The sequence below is a fragment of the Lissotriton vulgaris genome, chromosome 5 (assembly GCF_964263255.1).
Source record: "Lissotriton vulgaris chromosome 5, aLisVul1.2, whole genome shotgun sequence".
Classification (NCBI taxonomy): Eukaryota; Metazoa; Chordata; class Amphibia; order Caudata; family Salamandridae; genus Lissotriton; species Lissotriton vulgaris.
Window position 1 is genome coordinate 204,942,474 of NC_141693.1, and position 20,773 is coordinate 204,963,246.

A 20,773-nucleotide genomic window follows, 5' to 3' on the forward strand; every position below is an offset into this window, starting at 1 on the left:
TTCTAATGAATAAATGATGAGCCGGTTAATCTATGCACAGTCACTGAGAGTTACTTCCCATTAGATAGGGTATGAGTTTCAGACCTACCTCAGTAGATTAAAAATACATAAGCAGAGGCGGAAACTCAAAACGGACTCACAGAACATGAGCAGACAGCAGAAGGGAGAACAGGGGGATTGAACCTTTACTCGCAGCAAAAATGGACCTATGCACTAGGTGCAAGTTCCAGGGCATTGACATGGTAGGGTGGATAATGGCAAGATCACACACTTTGCGAAAGTGAAGGTCTTTTGTTGCTATTTCCTGGGATTACGTTTGCTCCTTTCAAAAATTAGCATTTATTTATTTATAAATATCGGAGTGATCTTTGTTCAATGACATCTACAAATTACTTCAGGTTCAACTGTTGGCATCCGATAAACAGAGGAAATCACTACACTAAGGACTACACAAGAAAGAAGGAAGATAATAGATACAGCAGGCCCAATAAACAGATTTTCATACACAGATACTAACTGGAAAATTAAGAGAATGGGGTATGGCTATACTATGTGGTTTTGCAAAAAGAAGTGTAAAACCGGAAGATCTACAACATTAGCGCCTCTACAAAGTACTGCCTACATGAACTTCTTTGTTGGAAGATTTGGTGACACCAAAGAGAAAGGTCTTCTAACTTAGCGAACTTTGAAAATCTTGGTAAAGGACGCTATATAACTCAAGCAAAAAGAAAACAATGAGAGTTACTTTCTGTGCGTGGAGCAGGTCAATGTTGAATAATTATTTTTATTTTATTTATGCTAAAGAAAAGTTGTTTTATTTTCAAGGCACGTTGACATTTTCAAAAGGAAGGTAGCTGTGGAGATATATTAAAGTAGTATGTCAGGAATGTCTAACCACAACATACATAGCATACAAAAAATGTAACAAATAAACCTACCACAAAAACCTAAACAGTTGACAAAGTGCCAAACATAACCAAACTAGCTTTGCTCATCAATGAGCTCACGGTGTTAAAACAGATAACTATATGATGTTGCTGTGCAAGAAGTGCTTTATTATGGCGCCTCTGGGAAGCCGGATTTATAGGGCTGCTAGAAAAGGACAGTCAAGATTCCCATTTGCAAGAAGTCTTTTACACTACAAGATGTAAGAAAATACAACATTTTTGATGTACTAGCTTCCATTTCATCTTCTTGCACTATTCAGTATTCTAGACATTTCCCCATTCTTTTAAGTTACTTCCCGTGAGATGATACCCTCTGATTTCCTTCTTCAAAGTAAAAATATATCAAACAGTGAAGGAAAATATCTGATGATTGGATGTTTAAACAACAGAAGGCTGGGTGAAGCATACAACGGGTACAACATTGACGCCTCTATCAAATTTGAATAGTTTCTAAACCAACTGGAAATCAAGTGCTTCCCAGGAGAAGATGGTGAGAGGTAGTGAGCAGAGGTATAATTGGCTGCTTTGAAAGTACCCATCTTCATCCACAGTACAAAGGACTTGAGAATTACCAGGGAAATCCTAGTTCCTCGACTCCAGAGCTCTCCTAAGGCTTCCAGACAAAAAGTGCGAAGGAAACAAAGAACTGTTCTCCTTTTCGGATGTCCTTTTCTCCAGATAGTACAATTGCCCTTCGTACATCCAGCATGTGCAACGCTCTCTGCACTTGCGTTTTAGGGAGAAAAAAGCTGGTAGGTGGATTGCTTGCTTAACATGGATTTTTTGGCACGAATCTTGGGTTTGTTCTCATGACCACCTTGTCCCTATATATCCTTGGGTATGGTTCAGGAGTGGCAAGTGCTTCTACTTTACTTACTCTCCATGGTGAAGTGATAGCGAAGAGAAAGGCAGTTTTGAGGGTTAGAAATCTCAGTTGTGAGTTACGCATTTGCTCGAAGAGTGATGTCATCAGCTGCATGAGCACTACATTCAAGTTCCACAAAGGCATTGGCACACTTTTTGGGGGTGCTATTTTATTCACCCCTTCTAAAAAGAGTATCACCACTGGTGTGGTGAAGAAACTTCTACCCAGTGTGCCTCTTGTGTATGCTACTATGGCTGCGAAGTGGACACTTTGTTGGAGGCAAAAGAGTATTGTCTGTCTAGTAGATGGGCCGGGTTTCTAATGACTGGTTTCTAGTGTCCAGTCTCTGTGTTTCAGCAAACAAAGAGAGGGACAAGGAGGGCTATATTTAACGGGGTCCAGCGTAGAAGCTTAGAGACAGTATAAACAATGAAGGGTACGCTGTTCCCCAATGTGACAAAGTGAATGAACCGAGCAATGGATGAAGGCCCCAACAAAGGAGGAAAGGGAGGGGAATCCTCCCTTTCGGAACTAAAACACACACACCCAGCAAGCTAGGTGTCATGCTTCATCATATGGGTTTGCTCCTAGTCAGGCTAGCGGTGCAATGCCTGACGGGCACCCATGAAGCGGCTCTTTACCAGAGATCTTTTGCTACTGCCGTTGGTGCGGAGGATTCCCCCCCCTTTCCTCCTTTGTTGGGGCCTTCATCCATTGCTCGTTTCATTCACTTTGTCACCCTGGGGAACAGCGTACCCTTCATTGTTTATACAGTCTCTGTGTTTCCCAGGTCTATACACCATAGTTAAAAAATCTTCAATGTGATGATATAACATTTTCATGTTGTTGGTCGCCTTGCACCTTTAAGGTCTCCATTGTCCTTCTTGGCAACTTGAAGTGTCCAAATTCAAAGTCTTCAGGAGCCATGCTGCCAGGTTAAGGTTATTTGGTTCCGGGTGCCACACTTGTCCGTCTTCTATCATTAACAGGTCTCGATGTGCTGGGAGTGGCATGCACTCTACTTGAGATATTTCCATGAGGTCTGAGAACCACGTTGGTCTAGCCCATTGAGGGGCCATCATGATACAGTTTACGTGTTCCTGTCTAAACTTTTGGATTACCTTCAGTATCATAAGAATCAGTGGAAAGGCATAAGCAAATCTCCCAAATCAATCAATCAATCAATCAATCAATCAATCAATCAATCAGAGTACTTGTAGAGCACGCTACTTATCCGTGAGGGTCTCAAGGCGCTGAGGGGAGGGGGGGGGGGGGGGGGGTGTGCTACTACTGCTCAAAGAGCCAGGTCTTGAGGAGTCTTCTGAAGGCGAGTAGGTCTTGGGTCTGCTGTATGTGGGTAGGGAGGGTGTTCCAGGTCTTGGCAGTGAGGTAGGAGAAGGATCTGCCGCCGGAGGTAGTTCGTTGGATGCGGGGGCAGCGGCAAGGGCGAGGCTGGCGGGTGGGGGCGTAGAAGCGGAGTCTGCTGTTAAGGTAGGCTGGTCCGGCGTGTTGGAGTGCTTTGTGTGTGTGGGTGAAAAACTTGAAGGTGATCCTCTTGTCGACGGGGAGCCAGTGTAGGTCTCTCAGGTGGGGGGTGATGTGGCTGCGGCCGGGGACGTTGACGATCAGTCGGGCGGAGGCGTTTTGGATGCGTTGTTGTCGTCGGAGGTGTTTGGCTGGGATTCCTGCGTAGAGTGCGTTGCCGTAGTCCAGTCTGCTGCTGACGAGGGCCTGTGTCACCGTTCTTCTTGTTTCGGTCGGGATCCACTTGTAGATCCTGCGGAGCATGCGGAGGGTGTTGTAGCAGGAGGAGGAGACAGCATTGACCTGCTTAGCCATGGAGAGAGGAGTCGAGGATGAATCCTAGGCTGCGTGCATGGTCGGTGGGTGTTGGTGCTGTTCCCAGTGTGGTCGGCCACCAGGAGTCATCCCAGGCTGAGGGGGTGGGTCCGAGGATGAGGACCTCCGTCTTGTCCCAGTTCAGCTTCAGAGGGCTGCTCCTCATCCAGTCGGCGACGGCCTTCATTCCCTCGTGGAGGTTGGTTTTGGCGGTGTGTGGGTCCTTGGTGAGAGAGAGGATGAGCTGGGTGTCGTCGGCTTAGGAGATGATGTTGAGGTCGTGCTGGCGGGCCACTTGTGCGAGAGGGTTCCTGTAGATGTTGAACATCGTCAGGCTGAGGGATGAGCCCTGGGGGACGCCGCAGATGATGTCGGTGGCTTTGGATCGGAAGGGTGGGAGGCAGACGCTCTGGGTTCTGCCGGAGAGGAAGGACGTGGTCCAGTCAAGGGTCTTCTCTTGGATTCCGGCTTCTAGGAAGCGTGTCTTTAGAGTGCGATGGCAGACCGTGTCGAAGGCGGCCGACGGGTCCAGGAGGATGAGGGCTGATGTTTCGCCGTTGTCTAGTTGGCGCCTGATGTCGTCTGTGGCGGCGATGAGGGCTGTCTTGGTGCTGTGGAATTTGTCTAAATCCGGATTTATTAACAGGACATTCCCCCAGCTACTGGTGGTAGAACCTGGATGCAAAGTTTTAGGCACTTCTTGTTCTTGTGTGTTGTAAATAGGTCTACTTGTTGGGTCCTGCAGATCTGGAAGATATGTCTTAACACATCTTGCTTTAGTTCCCATTCATGAGTGATGTTTGCCTTGCTGCTTAGCCTGTCTTCTTCTGTGTTTTTTATTTTCCTGGTAAGTGCATTGCTACTATTGATATTTTGTTTGCTATTGCCCATTTCCATTTCATCAGAGCCAGGGTTGATAACGGGTATGATTTTGTCCCGCCTTCTTTGTTCAAGTAGTGCATTGTTGTTGTGTTGTCTGTTTAAATCAATACATCCTTCCTGTCACATGTTTCTGGGAGGCTTTCAATGCCAGGAAAAAAACGTTTTTAGCTCCAGCACATTTATGTGCTTTAGTGCTTGTTTGGGGTTCCAGATACTTCTGACGTTCAGCTTGCCCATATATACTCCCCATCCCATGTGGGATGGATCTGCTGTGATGGTCACAGAGTTGGTGGTTTGAATGGTTTCCCCACTGTTAGTATTTTGTGGTTCCACCATTGTATCTCTTTCTGAACCTTGTCTGTTAGAAACACTAGATCGTTCCCAACTCCCAACTTATTTAGATGTTGGATCCATTCTTGTACTGGTCTCGTGTAGTCTTGCATGTGGTACCAGGTGAATGCAGGAAGCTATCATGCCCATCATTTTCCCCACTGGTCCCATCGGTAGACGTTGCCCCTTCTGGTAATGGTGGCTCTGCTCTATGATTGCTTTCACCCTCTTGTCCACTGGTTTTGCCTTGGCTATCTGGGAATCTAAGACTGCTCCCTGGAAAGTTTTCTTCATGTCTGGGATCTGAAATGACTTCTCGTAGTTGATGGAGAAACCTTGCGGAAAGGCTTTATCACCTTGTTGATGTTCTTTTTGCATTGACTGCTTGTCTTTGCTTTCATCAGCCAGTATTTGGTGAACACTCATGGTGCTAATTTTATTCCAAATGGTAACACCTTGAATTGGTAGTGTGACTTGTCCATCACAAATCTGAGAAATTGTCTGCGATGTTTGTTTTACTGGTACGTGTAGGTAGGCATCCTTGAGGTCTATGGTTGCCTTGTAGTCTCCTTCCTCTGTAAGGGGAATGACCTTCTGCAACATTGTCATCTCGAATTTTTGCGTCTTTATGAACTTGTTTAATGACCTCAGGTCGAGTATTGGTCTTAATGTTTTGTCTGGTTTTGGTAATAAGAAGTAGCTTGAGCAGAACCTGTAGAGTCTTTGTTGCTGGGGAGCTAATTCTATAGCCTCTTTGCTTAACAACTCTTAAAAGTCCTGCTGTAGTCATCATTGTTTTTTTTGTTTTTTTTTTAAACCTTTATTTTAGCATTCAGTAGAAATACAAGCATGGGCCTACAACCGCGGGGGCCGGCCGCTAGACAAATTAAAATCGTTGATAGCACAATACTACACAGCTCATCAGCCGACAACCCAAAGGTCCGGCAGCGATCCAGAATAAAACTTGTATTGGAATGCATAACTGGATTTCAGGATAAGACAGAGGTTTCATTTTATATTATATAAGAGACGATCAGGTGCCATACAATCAAACAGGAGAATGCGGGGGGCAGGGCAAGAAACAGGATATACATGTAATGACCACTATAATAGAGATTTGGCGCCAGAGCATATGGGTCGGTACAAAAGAACACACAATATACATTTCCATGTTGCGCCAATACTCGAGGCCTGCCCGCCCATAAATCAGGATATCATAAAAGCAAAAGCACGAAATACAAGCATACGATAAGAATCCGAATGATTCGAAGCTATACTGACCCTACGAGAAGAGAAAAAGAAAGAAGGAAAGGCCATAGAAAATAAAAAAGGCAAAATAACCCCCCCCTCCAATCCCCCACCCTGCACCCCTGCAAATGGCTACAGCCTGACCCCACTAGCAGCGTGCCTGTCGCCCCTAATAACCAAAACCCTGAAGGTAGGAAAAAGAAGAACAGAGGAGGGCATATCCATGTGGGCTCCCAGCCCCTTTAGACCCCCCGCCTGAAACAGCCACCCCCTATCACTAAAAGACAAACATATGACTGCAATGTAGAGAAATTAGAGGGTATCGTGAGACACCGCCCAGCCTCTTAGAGCAAACAGTTGCAGGTCCAACACTTGTAAAAGCCATGCCAACCCATCCCGATCTAGCCGATCTCAACCTTGGCCCTTCCGGACAAAAACACGAACCACCTCCAGCGAGACCCAAAGGCACACAAAGAAGCAATACAGAAGAAAAGAGTCAGCAGAAATCAGCCCATGGCTACCAGCAAGCAGTGAGTCCTCAGGAACTGTAGATGCAGACGAACTCTCCCTCCGAGATGAACAGTCCCAATGTGTCCTGAACAGGAGTCGTAGCGTCAACAGGAAAGGAGAAGATGACCACAAAATGGATGGAAAGTCACAGACAAAAGTCTCCGGGAGGGGAACGCCTGACGATATCTCCAAAGCCAGTAGTGGTGGAAGGTTCAGCGATACCATGACATCCTCGGGAACACGTCCATCAGGGCACCATTAGATGGTTCCAGTACTCGTTTCCTCACGGGGTTCTCACACGGAGTCAAAATGGCCGCGTTTTGAATGGCTGCAGAATCCCGTTTCAACAATAAGGCCGGGCCCGGTTCCACCAGGAGCATTATAGATAGGCGCGTGTCCAATTTGCTCAACAAAGTATCCGCATGTAAGCGGAATGCCCAAAGTTCTGCCAGTATTAACCTCAGCGATGGCTCATGCACCGTTCGATCCATATTCTCATTCTCGATATCAATCACTATCACCTCCCCGGGTGAATCCGGCATCCTCGGGGGGGGGGGGACAGACAGGATCTTGAACGTGCAAATGCGAAGGGTGACCAGTCTTTGTTCGCAGCCACGGGCAACCCAGTTAAGGCCGCAGGCCAGCGACCCCGAACCACCGAACCCCGGCGGGCGCAAACCGGGTTGCGGGACGGGGGCCCCCACCCGCAGCCAGCAGCACGCAGACTCACTCCTCCGTCGATACTGAGCAATGAAAACGATCACCACCAAATTCGGGCTGAAACAAAGCCTCCACTCCGGTCGACCGGTCCCAGCCTGAGTCTCCTGGCCGATGTTGTTGCACTACAGCCTGGCTGTGAAAGTACTCCAGGCCCCGGTTTCACCGCTGGAGCAGGCCGCAAACTTAAACTCGATGTAACTCCGTCAAACAAGCCGATAAAAGTTTCCGGATTTCACCATCGGAGTGCGGGACAGTTCATGCACACAGAGACTAGGCGTTAAGTCAGGATAACATGCAGGATATTGCGGCGGGTTACGAGGGTCGACGGAGCCGGGAGCTTAAGCAGCCATCTTGCTTGCTGACGTAGCTCCTCCCCCCTGTAGTCATCATTGTTAGTTGATCGTTATCTTTTAGGGCCTTGGTTGCATTGTTGGAGGTGACTTCATTGACTTTATACAATAGCCGTATTTTATGATATTTAGTAACCATTTGTCAGAGTTGATTCTCTCCTATTCTCGTAAGAATCCTTTGATAAATAGCCAAGAATATCAGCACAAGGTGGTGGCCATGCAGAGCTGTCTACTGGCTGTTTATGCTGCATTCAGTGAGCATTTCAGGCATGTGTTGGTGACTATCTTGCCCTCTTGCAACACTGCGTTTGCGCTCTTTTTTTATTCCTCTGGGAGATGTTCCATCAAGTCTTCCATCTCGTCCCACTGTTTAGGGCTCACAGAAGCGGAGGCTACAAAATGGAGGTGGTTGCCTTGGGGTTCCTTCCACAACCTTAATGTGCAACTTGAGAGGGAAAGACTGCTAAGGAGACTGTGCCCCAATCAGTGTTATGTTGCTCAACTAAGATTCGGTGATTTAGGAAGACAACAAGCTAGCTCGGAAACTTGAGATAATCCGAGTCACTGCTAATTACTAGGCCCTAGGATCAGTTGATATAGAGCCATTTTATGAGGGGGCAGCAACCACCTTCAATTAGCATATGTCACAGAATTATAGAAAATGTCCAGCGAACGGCCAGACTGCACAGTCCATTTCTGCCTCCCAGCCTCACTTCATCTCCATCTGTGTCTGTCCTCTGGATGTTTATTTTCTTTACTTTCTCTCTCCTATTTCTATCTCTACCATTTGTGAAGAAGCATAAAAATAAATGTTAAAAAATAAACATTAAAAATACCCCGAAATACTATAAAAACCAGAAGCCCTATTTTCAAGATAATAATAAACGATATTTAATTTGTATGTACAGTGGCAAAATATAGCAAAGCTTTAAATCTGGGACAACATGTAGAGATTAAAAATACAAAATAGAATAATAAAAACTAACAGCCTTTTGCAATAAAACTGGGTATGTAACAAAGGGAATCCCGCATATGTCAATTGAAAGCATTTGGGAATGAGTTAAAGGTGTTCATACCTGTAGCTGCAAGAACGGGATATTGAAGAATTTATGTAGGTATTTTAACCCAAAGCTGTTCTTCATGGAAGATTCAGCATAGCGAATGTAAGAGGAGCCTGGGCGCCTGTTCAAGAGAGAAGGACATGGATGAAGTAATGGGGCTGCAAACAATAGCACATTTTCCGAGTGTGATCCTATTTGCAATCCTTTTGTATTTACATTTAGTTTCCAAAATAAGTAATAAACAGGTGTGCAAAACTGCCCCACTGATTAAGTCTGCGATTGAGAGACTGTGTGCCAGGATGTGCCTAGATGGATATATCTACCCAGACAAATAGCATGCCAGTTTTGCACGCACCCTCCTTCTGCCTGATACCCAAATGCAAAGAATCCAGTGATCTAAGCATCTTTTTCTTTCAGCTACACTCCAGTAAATACAAAGTCATGGGCTTCTAACTTGCCTGAAAGGAAGTAATGAAGACAAATGCACTTTGAAACTTGAAGAAGTTCATTAAGATGTATAGATGCCAGGAATTTAGAAATCTGTTTTCTACTCCGTGTTAGAAATGAATATGCTGTACTTGCAGCCTCCTCTTCCTCGTTTCAGATGTGTTACCATAAAGACACAAATAATGTAAACAGTTCTTTCTTTCACACGTATAGAGATTTAAAAGATCCAACCAACATTTGCCTCCTTAAACCCTGGATTCAAGGGCAATATCAGTAAAGGTCTTTCTTCTTGCCTACTTTAAATGTAGATAAAAAAATGATTGTTGTCCTACATCCAACAATCATAACTGCTAGCCCACAGCCTTGCGATCACATCAGAGAATGCCCTTACTAAATGCAGTTCTCCATTCAGTCAAAAGTAATTGCAATGCACTGACTAGAAGCTATCACTTAGGTGTTTAACTCTTCATATGTATAAAGCTACCACTAAGTACTGACTTCGTACCTGTTAAGACTCTGAATGCACTCTCGAACGTCGTCAGGAAGGATAACACGATGCTCCCCCATATCCCTGTGGTTACCCAGTACACAAACAGGAACATGGGTTGGCACCTTTGGCAGCTCCCGCAATATGTAGTTGAATGTCCTGAATGCCACAAAAAGGAAGTAGAAAAAACACAGTCATTGAACGCATACATCAAAAACAAAAAACTACGGTTATGACAAAAATCCAATTAACCCTGAACAATGGGAGAACGCAGCTTGTTGTCATGTTTTTACTCAATAAATAATACTTGTTTATTTCTTCAAATAACCACTATGAATTACTCCAAGCTAGACACAATCATGGGCCAGAATGGCTGCACGCCTGGATCTCATTGAATGTTAAAGCATCAGACATGAGACTGGTCACCTTCATCAAAATAACAACACACTGTACAAAAATGTAAATATTACATTATCAACCACAGTACATAAGACCAAATAGAATTAAACTTTCAGTGACGAAGCTGTTGCATTCTGTTTAGTCAAGAAAGTAAGAGGCCAAATAAAATAGATGGGAAGGGACAGTGAGGCATTTAAAGTATTGAGTTCCATCTCGATCCATTGTTATTTAAGATATGTGTTGACTTGGTATTTTCGGCTAAGGGAGAAATATTTCACGGCTTTCTACAGGTTTTTTCTTTGGGGTTCGACAGGCTTCAGTTTTAAGTCCGGCTTTTCCTTTTTTAACTCCTAACAGTTTGTTCATTTAGGCATTTTATTATGCTACAGTTGCTAAGGACTCAGTCACGGACATGTCTGCTTTTACACCACCAATATTGGACGCAAAAATATGAAAAACAATTAAGGAAATATGCAAGTAAAGTAATATTACTAGTAATTATATGAATTCCAATTAGATCATCATTCTAAGGACCCCTGTTATATTCCCAGTAACTCCACACCCCTCAAGTTTCTGGTACCATTTGGATGTAGGTTTGATGGGAATCATAAGAGATTCCGAAGATTCCATTGAGAAATGAGGAATCAATGGTGTTGGGGATATAGAGTACCAAGCCCAATTCGTTGGTAGATAGTCATTCTCCACAGAGGTTGACCTTTAGATTATGGCTGTTTCAGCAGCCGTAGTCCCCGTGTGAACCTGGAGAATTCAGAATTCAAATGGTGCATAGAGCTCCCGACACTGACCTTATCGGAAACTCATAGTGGGGACGAAGTAATAAAGTTAAAATAAATTAACAATAGCTCCTTAATCTTACTTATAATGCAACAGAATAAATTGGTTACGAGCTTGTATGTAACTACTTCTACTAAAATAATCAATAAAGATAAATCAACGTTAGTAGTTATGAAGTTCTAGAGAGTCTTCTCATGTTAAGTTATGTAAAACTAGTAACCGATTCTATGCTGCGATTTGACTCTCAGCAAAAAATAATTACTTTCAAGACAAAGTTAAACAGCTTCAACTAGGGAAGAGTAAACAAATGGGGTCATGATGGATAATAGGAGCTTATTATTATTATTATTATTATTCTATTATTATTATCCTATTTATATAGCCCGGACGTCACTACATGGGTAACTGAGCACTTCACATAAAACAACAGATTACAAAGAATTAAACAATAACACATATAGGTAATGAGTAAAGGCGTATATATTTATTAGGCAAAACTACAAGAAAAATTGAGCAAGAAAACCATTACTTATCTGGTTTCAGGTAGAGTTTGACAATATGAATTTTGTCTCCTGCAAGACCTTGCTGGGACAAAGACAACACAAATAACAAAATATCGGACAGTTTAGCATTTAAAAGGTCTGTCTTGCAGACTGCAGACCAGGCTACAGATTTGTCCCAGCTCCAAGCATAAATAGACTTTGTGTAAAGGTGCACGGCAACCAGGATAACAACAACTTTGTCTGGCAAATCAAACATAGCCAATTGCAGCAGCTCAATCTCCATTCATTGTGGTGCTAATTGTGTACTGTCGGAGGGATGGGCGGAAATGAAAACTAGGAGGCCGGATTGAGGGTTGAATGGTTGGTTTTATTGAGAGTAGATTTGAAGACAGGTTAGGAAAGTTGAACTGCATCCATGTTCTTCAGGGTGGCTATTCCACTTTTTAGGAGCTTGAACTGCGAAAGCTTGGTTAGAATAGAAGATAGTACCATGACACTGGAAGTCTACCAACAAACCACTAGTTGACATAAGGTTGTTAGACATGATTCATTTGATACAAATGGAAAAGGTATTGCTTAACCTAGAGGGTCAACTAGATCTACTGAACCTTTGCAATTTTCTGCCTTGTAACCACTGGCTTCACCAGGACACGGCGATAAGTCCTCAGAACTGATACTATCAATTACCTGAGCTGTAATGTGTATTTACAGGAATTTGACACCCAGTTAATCTTCTCCTCCCCTCATTTGTTCCCAAACTCCATGTCATAAGTCTGGAGGCGGACATTAACTATACGTACTTGGGCCTGTATATTGATAATCGATTAAACTTTCAAACATACAAACAGTATGCCATCAAGAAAGGAAATGGCCTGATCTATGCTTTTTGCTCACTTGCAAAAAGATTGAATGGTCCTTCCTACAAGCTACTACTAGCAGTCATAACGTCTAAAGTCCTACCAACAATGGCATATAAAAGTGTGGTCCTGCATGGGAAAGACGTAACATTACTTGAAAGTCTCCGCATAAAGGTGTATTAAAGAGTTTTTGGCCTGCACAGCATGCCTCTACTGTCGCAAGTTCGGCTGGTATTCGGTCTGTTGCAACAGTCTATAGCAAGTAGCTACGAAACAATAATACCATGGTACAAAATATGTATAAATCGTACCAGCTTACTAAATTACGCCCCACTCTGGTGAGCCCTGGAAGATGATCCTCAATCAGACTGACCTGAAATCGTCATTGAAGGCAACAAACCAAACAAGCCTTTGGAAACAGAACCTCAGTTTTCTGGTATTCCGCAAACTAATGAATACAACTGCAAAAAAGCACTCACTTATTGAAGACCAAAACAGATTAGGCAATTGTGCACACGCCTGGATGGTGCAACCTTCATATACCGCACTACAACCGGCAGCATGTTGGAGTACAACATTTTCCTCATATTTAAAAAGAAAGCTACTGGCCACTCCTTTCGGGACATTACCATTTTTGGCTAATCAACCTGCTTGGAATATAGTGGTCCAAAGACATGTAGTTTATGCAGTGCAGTAAAGCAGGATTAAATGCATTTGATTTGCATATGTCCCTTTTTAAAATCAATTCGGATCTTATTGTTGAAAAAAGCTTTTAATGTTACAGGCATAAGTTCTTGCAGATCAGCAGCAGTAAAATGCTTCGATCCAACTGACCTTCATCTTAATTGCAAAGCGATGAAATTCGTGATTTTATATGAAAAAGGAATTAGATCCGAACACCTGACTGAGTAAGACCACGTTATTAAGAGTTACTGCTCTATTTTACACACGATTTATAAATGAACTTGTATAGAAATAATACAGCATTATTAGCACTATAGCACTTTATCCCAAATATTGCACAAATTGTTTTTTTTGCTCTTTTCAGGTAAGGTCGTTTAATATCAACATAACTAGCCTCCATATGATAGTATTTAGGCTGCTGTTGATTAACAAGGTTCTAACCTGAACTTGAGGACGATGAATTTCATAATGCTTCATTATGCATTACAGATTTTATTAGAATATTTTTATGGTTTTTATTAACTTAAACAATCTAGAATAAAGCAAGGTTAGCATGCCATGCCAGCCAAACAGCATGCTTATCTGCAACCAGAGTTTGACCACAATTTCATCTCAGCACCTCAAATGATCGTTTAGTAACGCTTTTTCTGATAAATATGAATCACCACACAGATTCCTCGTCTTAAAGTATTTACAGGAAGCAGATTGCATCAGATTTATTTTCAGCAATTTCTCACTCTGGTGCAAAGTGGTGAAGGTCTAACAGTTATCCCAGGAAAATACATCTGGTCCATCAAGGCACCTCCAGTGTTGTGTTATCAGTTCCAACTAATTTGTAGGGCTTTACATAGGCTAGGACAAAGACGATAGAGTCAACAATTATAAAGATTGAAAAAAATGCTGCTGAAGAATTAACATTTGCTGGAAAAGGGGATGAGAGGGTGATGAATTTGAATAAAGATATTTGTACATCACACAGTAGTTCCAAAGACAAGTAACTAGTTCTGCAAATGGACGCTTCTTTATACAGAGCCATCACATAAAGATCTCCTTGGCAGTTTAGCAGAAGGATTATGGTCATAAACAAATGGCCACTTGATTTCTAAAATTAAAATGTTTTCCTAAACTGTTCTACTGAATACAGCCTTAACATGAACAAAATCAAGACAGTGATGCTTTGTGAACAAGTACAACAAAGACCAAATCACTCGTCAATTATTCCTTTGTACCAAAGTGACAAATTAACAGTTGGTCATCACCTGTCCAGTACCTTCTTGCTTTCTCCAAAAAGAACCTTAAGGCACTTCTTCATTTTGGAATGTTGTGGCAAGACAGAATATAAGTAAGACTCTCACTTGCGCAAGATGAAATTCTGGAATAAACTTTAGCAGGAGGGAATGTTGGGGTTTTAAAACAGAAAACACCACAAACAGCTGATAGCCCACCCAATAGTTTTTAGTGTGATCAATGTAAAAGCTTATCCCTCTTTTAGGGTCCAGCAGATGTAGTCTCTCTCTTCTAGTGAGGGGTGAGATGGGGCAAAGAAAGCTGGTAGAGTGATGGCTTGTCCGATGTTAAAAGGAGTCACGACTTTCAACAAGAAGGTCTACCAGGTCCTCAGCAGTAGATTGCCTGCCAAAAAGGTGGTGAAGGGTGATTGCACAGAGAGCCTGCAGCTCACGCACAAGACAAGCTAAAGTTATTAAGGAGAGGAAAACAATCTTTAGGGTAAGAAGACTCGGCAAGCATCTGTGCATCAGCAGGAAGGGAGTACAATGAGAAATGTCAGGACCAGACCAAATTGAGGTAACACTGCGGCATCACAAATGGTTTAAGAGGAAACATAGGCCAAACCTTTAAGAAACAGCATTATAAAAAGTGATTTACACAAGCATGGTTGGTCTGGTAGGCACAAGAAGGCTGAAAGGGCAGCAAATAACCCTTAATAGTGTCTCCTGCAAGACCTTGCTGGGACAAAGACAACACAAATAACAAAATATCGGACAGTTTAGCATTTAAAAGGTCTGTCTTGCAGACTGCAGACCAGGCTACAGATTTGTCCCAGCTCCAAGCATAAATAGACTTTGTGTAAAGGTGCACGGCAACCAGGATAACAACAACTTTTTCTGGCAAATCAAACATAGACAATTGCAGCAGCTCAATCTCCATTCATTGAGGTGCTAATTGTGTACTGTCGGAGGGATGGGCGGAAATGAAAACTAGGAGGCCGGATTGAGGGTTGAATGGTTGGTTTTATTGAGAGTAGATTTGAAGACAATGGTGATTTTCCGGTAATCGGTGGGATGAATTGTCAGGTGGTGGTGGTCTGGAGTCAGTCTGATCTGCTTTTCTGTCTTCGTGGGATGTCTTCTTTCACTGTCTGGATGTTGCCGTCCCGGAGTATTTCCAAGAGAAGAAAGCGCGGTCAATAGACTGTTCTATTCTTATGCGTTTACCGTCACCACACCCAAAGTGAGAGTAAGGGAAAAAGAAAGATATGAAGTGTAAAAATGGTAACCCTCCACTGCTAATAGGGCTTAGCAAAACCACTAGACTCAAGGATTAATACAAGCTGTGGGATACTTCTCCCCTTGTCACTCTAGCCCTTGAGACAACATTAAAACAGAAGAATCATTATGCACAACTCGGGATTGTCCAGCAGATAAGTCCAGAGTAGATTACACCCACCTCCCCCTTTTGTCAGGTCAAGCTGTTACTCACAACAACTGAAAAATAATTAAACTAAAGCAACGTGCATACTCCAAGTTAAGGTATTGTTTAGGGTAAGGCTGTGCTCAGAATAAGGTAGTGCTTAGGTCAGGGTAGGTAGGTGAACCCCTTCCCCTCCCTCCCTTTCCCGCTCTGCAGCACTCACCGCGTCTTCCGCAACTCTCCGGAGTTGTGGCGGATTTCCAGCGTCCTCCTGGGGCATCCACCAGTCTTCGGACTAGTCCTAGATGTTCTCCCCGCTGTCTTCACCTTCCGTTCTTGCCTCCTCGATCCTCTGGCCTCCAGGAAGGTCCGGTTCCCTCCGTTGATCCGGTGCATTCGCGTGGGGCACAGCGTCTTCCGGGTTCCTCCTCTAGTCCGTCCTTTCCTCCTGCGTCGGCTTCCTAAAAGGCGATTGTCCCTCCTCTTCCAAGGTTGCCTCGCACACCCATTGGCTGGTTTCTCCCTCCTCGGTCGTTGTTTCCTGTAGAGAGGAGGGAGGGTTTCCGATTAACTCTTGCCGTCCCCGGGAGAACCTTGAATTGGTAGTGTTGACCTTCTATTGTGAACCCGAGATATTTTCTGTGAGCTGGATGGATGGGTATGTGAAAATACGCGTCCTTGAGGTCCAATGTTGCTAGGAAGTCTCCTTGCTGTAGCAACAGGAGCACTTGCTGTAGTGTGATCATATGGAAGTGTTCCGACAGTATGTATTGATTTAGGGGTCTGAGTGAACCGTCCTTCTTGGGAATAAGGAAGTATAGGAAATATACTCCTGTCCCTTGGTGTTGGAAAGGGACTGGCTCTATGGCCCCATTTTCCAGCATGCATTTCACCTCTTGTTGTAGCAAGGTGATGTGTTCTTTGGACATAGGACGGTGTCTGGGTGGTATGTTTGGTGGGGTAGAGGTGAGTTCATGGCAATAACCATACTGGATAATTTGTCTCACCCACCTGTCCGTGGTAATTGCGTTCCAGACAGGTAGGAATTGTTGGAGTCTGCCTCTGACCGGTGTTAGGTGGTCTGGAGGTAGCGTGATTAAGTCACTGTTTGGTAGCAGTGGAGGCTCTGGTGTTATTGCCTCCACGTCCTCTCCCCTTGTTATTGTTGCCCCTATAACCTCCTCTGTTGGAGTTCTTGTTAAAGGAACCCTGGGTGTTGCCTTTGTATGTAGATGAGGTCTGTAAAGTATTGCCTCGTGTAGCTGCTCTGTATGAACCTCTGTGTTGCTGAAACTGCAATGCACCAATTGATTTTGCAGTTTCTGTGTCTTTCTTCATTGTCTAGAATGGTGTCAACTGCAGGGCCAAAAAGGAAGTCTTGATTGACTGGTTGGTTAAGAATGGTGGACTGCACCTCGTTCTTAAAGCCCGAAATACGCAGCCATGCATGTCGTCGTAGTAAAACGCTAGTGTTAATAGACCTGGCTGCAGTGTCGGCTGCGTCAAGCGCACATTTGATGGAGGCGTTTGTAATACATTTTCCCTCCTGTATGAGGTCATTAGCTTCGGCTTTAAAAGGTTCAGACAGGTGTTGCATTAAGCTTTCAAGCTGGTCATAGTATGCTCTGTCGTAACGAGCTAGCAGAGCTTGTGTATTCGCAATTCTCCATGAATTTGAGGCCTGTGATGCTACTCTTTTACCCGAGGCCTCTAGTATTTTGAACTCTTTATCAGGTGGAGGAGCCTCCCCTGTTGTCTGTCAGTTGGCCCTTTGGCGTGCATTAGCCACTACCAGTGAGTCTAATGGTAACTGGCCTCTGATATAGGTAGGGTCTGTAGGGGCTGCTCTATATTTCTTTTCAATCATGGGATTGATTACGTGTGCCCTGGCTGTATCTTTAAATATATCAGGCGCGTGTTTTAATATCCCCTTTAGCATAGGAACTGTTCTGACGTTTTTTTCTGAAGTGGGGAAAGTGTCAAATAAGAAGTCTTCTTCTATAGGGTCATTGTGCATGTCAACGTTGTGGTACTGCGCTGCCCTGTCTATTAGTTGGTTGAAGACAATGGTGTCGTCAGTAGGTGACGGCTTTGTTGGGTATGAGGGGACGTCAGTGATGGGATGCGTGTCACATGGGTCAGTTGGCTCCCCCCATGGTTCATCTTGGGGGTTAGGATCCTATCTTCCCCTGTGTTGCACTCATTGTCCCCATAGTTAGAAGTAGAGTAAGGGGCCAAAGGCGTAATAGGCATAGTAGGATAGAAAGGAAGGAAGGATCTAGAGGGAGAAGTCCCAAAGTCGTTCTTCTTTAGAGGAATGAGTGAATGAGATTCAGTGTCCAGTGGTCTCTTTTTCCTGTGTAGGATTGTGACTTTACCAGTCGGATTAATATATATTTTAGCCTGGTCGACTAATGGATCTGGATGGAAAAGTTCTTCTTCCACTGTCCGTGGCTGTGCCTGATTTGTTCGGCTTAGTGTGATTTGGATTGACTATTGCCTCTGGGTCGATACCCCCTTCTGTGTCGACGACCTTTGGTGGCTTATTGGTTTTCCTCGGCTCCGACCCTTTGGTCGGCTCAACAAGTGATGTCGGATCGACCGGGTTTTTGGGTCAACAGGTTTTTTTCGGTTGACTGTCCTTTGTCAAGTCGATGGCTTTTTTGGGATTGACCGGTCTTTTTGGAGCACTTGTCTTTGGTTCGATAGCCTTTTCCGGCTGGATCACAGGCTTCGATACGGCACTTTTTATGTCGGCGACCTTCGGCACAGCGGGCTTTTTTGGCTTGACGGCCTTCTTCTGGTCGACGTCCTTCGGCTCGGTGACCTTCTTTGGGTCGACGGACCTTTTAGGTTTGGCGCCTTTTGACTCGACGACCTTCTTTGGTTCGGCGCTCTTTGGGTCAACGGCCTTCTTGGGTTCTGGAACCTTCTTTGGGATCACGTTACTTGACTCTGGGGTCTCTGAAGGCTTAGGTTTCGGTACCGAGCCGGACGGCGGGGCTGGCGAATGTTTCTTCATATCTTGGCTAAGGCCTTTTGGCGATGCCTCGACCGGAGCCTTCGGTAACGGGGTAATCAGTGTCGGTGGCAGTGTACTCACGATTTGCCCCGGTGGGATCTCGTCGTCTGAGTCCGAGTAGTCCTCGCCGGTGACAATCTCTAGGTCCGAATCTTCAGCTTCTGGAAGTTCTTGGTCATCATCGAAGACGTTGTATGGTTCTGGTGCCTGTCGCTGCATCTCTTGCCTAGCGGCCCATCGAATCCGGATGATTTTTCTTCGAACGGAAGTGGGCACAGGCTGGGCAGGTTTCTTCCTTATGGTCTGGTGATAGGCACTTGTTGCATACTGAATGTTTGTCAGTATGCGGGAACTTGGGAGTGGCATTGTGGGCACCTTTTGAACGGGCTCCTTTCCATCGGCAGCAGGCCCTCGTGGCGTCTAAAAGGCCCAACGGCCCGCATCGATGACCGGTTCGAGATGGAAAGTTCGATCGAGTCAATGAGTACCGAGCGAAAACAATACCGTCGAAGTCGAAGGCCTTTAGAAAAGTTTTGTTTCGATTCCGAAGTTGGAGTATAGAAATAACATCCGCACCGAATGGCGGAAAAAAACAATCTGAGGATGGAGAAGATGCCCATGCGCACTATAGTCCAGGGGAGGAGTCACCTAACTCGTGATACTTCGAAGACTCTTCCAGGACAACAAGGTATAATCTTCCAGACCCAACACTAGGCGGCGATCTATGCACAGATATGAATTCAGCAGCCCACATGCCTCGAACATATATATATCGTACTTGTTCTCAACTCCTTCACTTCAGGAGGCAGGCATAGCAAATATATATGGGTTAGGTGAAGCCCCGTATAAAGTAAAGGAGGGGCGAATCCCCCCCCACCCCCTTTTCCTTCCAAAACGCATAAAAAACACAAAAAAACACAATGTCTGTTGGTGCCCTTAAACACCCAGCACCAACCCTCCTTCTCCGGCCTTCACTTCTTTTCCCCGGACCTCGTACCACGCTGGCGGTAACACTCCAGAGTTACGGCGGTGTGCAGGTGTCCACCAGGGGTGTCCACCAGTCCTCCGTCTTGGCCTCGACCTCCGCGGCTCCTTTCTCTGCGTCCTTTTCGAGGTTGGCGTCGCCCCTGGTGTCCTTGTTTCCGTCTCCTGGTCTGCAGCAAAGTCCTTCTATCTCCTTCTCTGGTCCCGACCTGTAGCTCGTCTCAGGATTCCTCATGTTGTCCTCTGCGCTTTCCGAGACTCCCTTTCGAACAGGAAGTTCTGCCTCCCACGATCCTGGACCATTGGTTCTCTTCCTTCTTGGGGCGGTCCTTACCCTGGAAGGGAGAGGAGTCCGAATGAATTAACCCTTTCCACCTGGAATGGCAGTCCACGGCAGGCGAAAAACAGGCAGGTAGGCTACATCTAGGGGTCAAGACGGGGGTAAAGGCGGGCTCCTCCTCACAGTAATCCTGACCGAAACCCGGGATAGAGGCTGAAAGATTGGAATCATAGCCCAAATATACCGGACTCGCTGTTCGGGAGGATAGAGACGAAACTGCGTCATGTCTAGACCCGCTCCAATGAAGAGGAGTTTCTGATAGGGAGTCATGTGTGACTCCGGCACGCTGATGGAGAAAACCAGGGAATGCAGAAGGTCGGCCGTAATCTGGAGGTGGGAGACGACAGCCTGGGTTGAGGCTGTCTTCAACAGCCAGTCGTCGAGATAGGGGAAGACTGGAACCCCTGATCTGCGCAGATGAGCTGCGACCACCGCCATCAGTTTTGTGAACACCCGAGGGACGCTGGTAAGGCCAAAGGAGAGCCCAGTAAACTGAAAGTGCTCGTGGCCTACTGTGAACCGTAGGTAACGCCGGTCGGCCAGCAGGACGGTGACATGATAGTAAGCATCCTGCAAGTCCAACCCTACCATCCACTTTCCAGGGTCGAGGGCAGACAGGACCTTAGCTACCGTCAACATGTTGAACTTCTCCTTCCGGAAGTAGCGGTTGACGTTCCTGAGATCCAAGATAGGACACAGGCCTTTGTCCTTTTTGGGCACCAGAAAGTAGTGGGAATAGCACCCACAACCTACTTCTGGGACAGGAACTCGCTCAATGGCTCCCTTGGCCAAGAGTGCCGAAACTTCCTGTTGGAGAAGGGTTAGGTGATCCTCCAACATGCAATGGTACT

The 20,773-nt window shown here is 45.0% G+C and overlaps 1 protein-coding gene across 2 annotated transcripts in view; it reads right to left on the bottom strand.

Annotated features, from left to right (window-relative positions):
• The window catches only part of RABL6 (RAB, member RAS oncogene family like 6), a 385,105-nt gene that overhangs the window by 187,112 nt on the left and 177,220 nt on the right, over positions 1–20,773 (bottom strand). For both annotated transcript variants that reach the window (XM_086921172.1, XM_086921173.1), the window contains exons 6-7: positions 9,705–9,845; positions 8,768–8,873 (exon numbers count right to left, since the gene is read on the bottom strand). In XM_086921172.1, the coding sequence (XP_086777298.1) occupies positions 8,768–8,873; positions 9,705–9,845 (247 nt within the window). The remainder of the gene's footprint in view (positions 1–8,767; positions 8,874–9,704; positions 9,846–20,773) is intronic.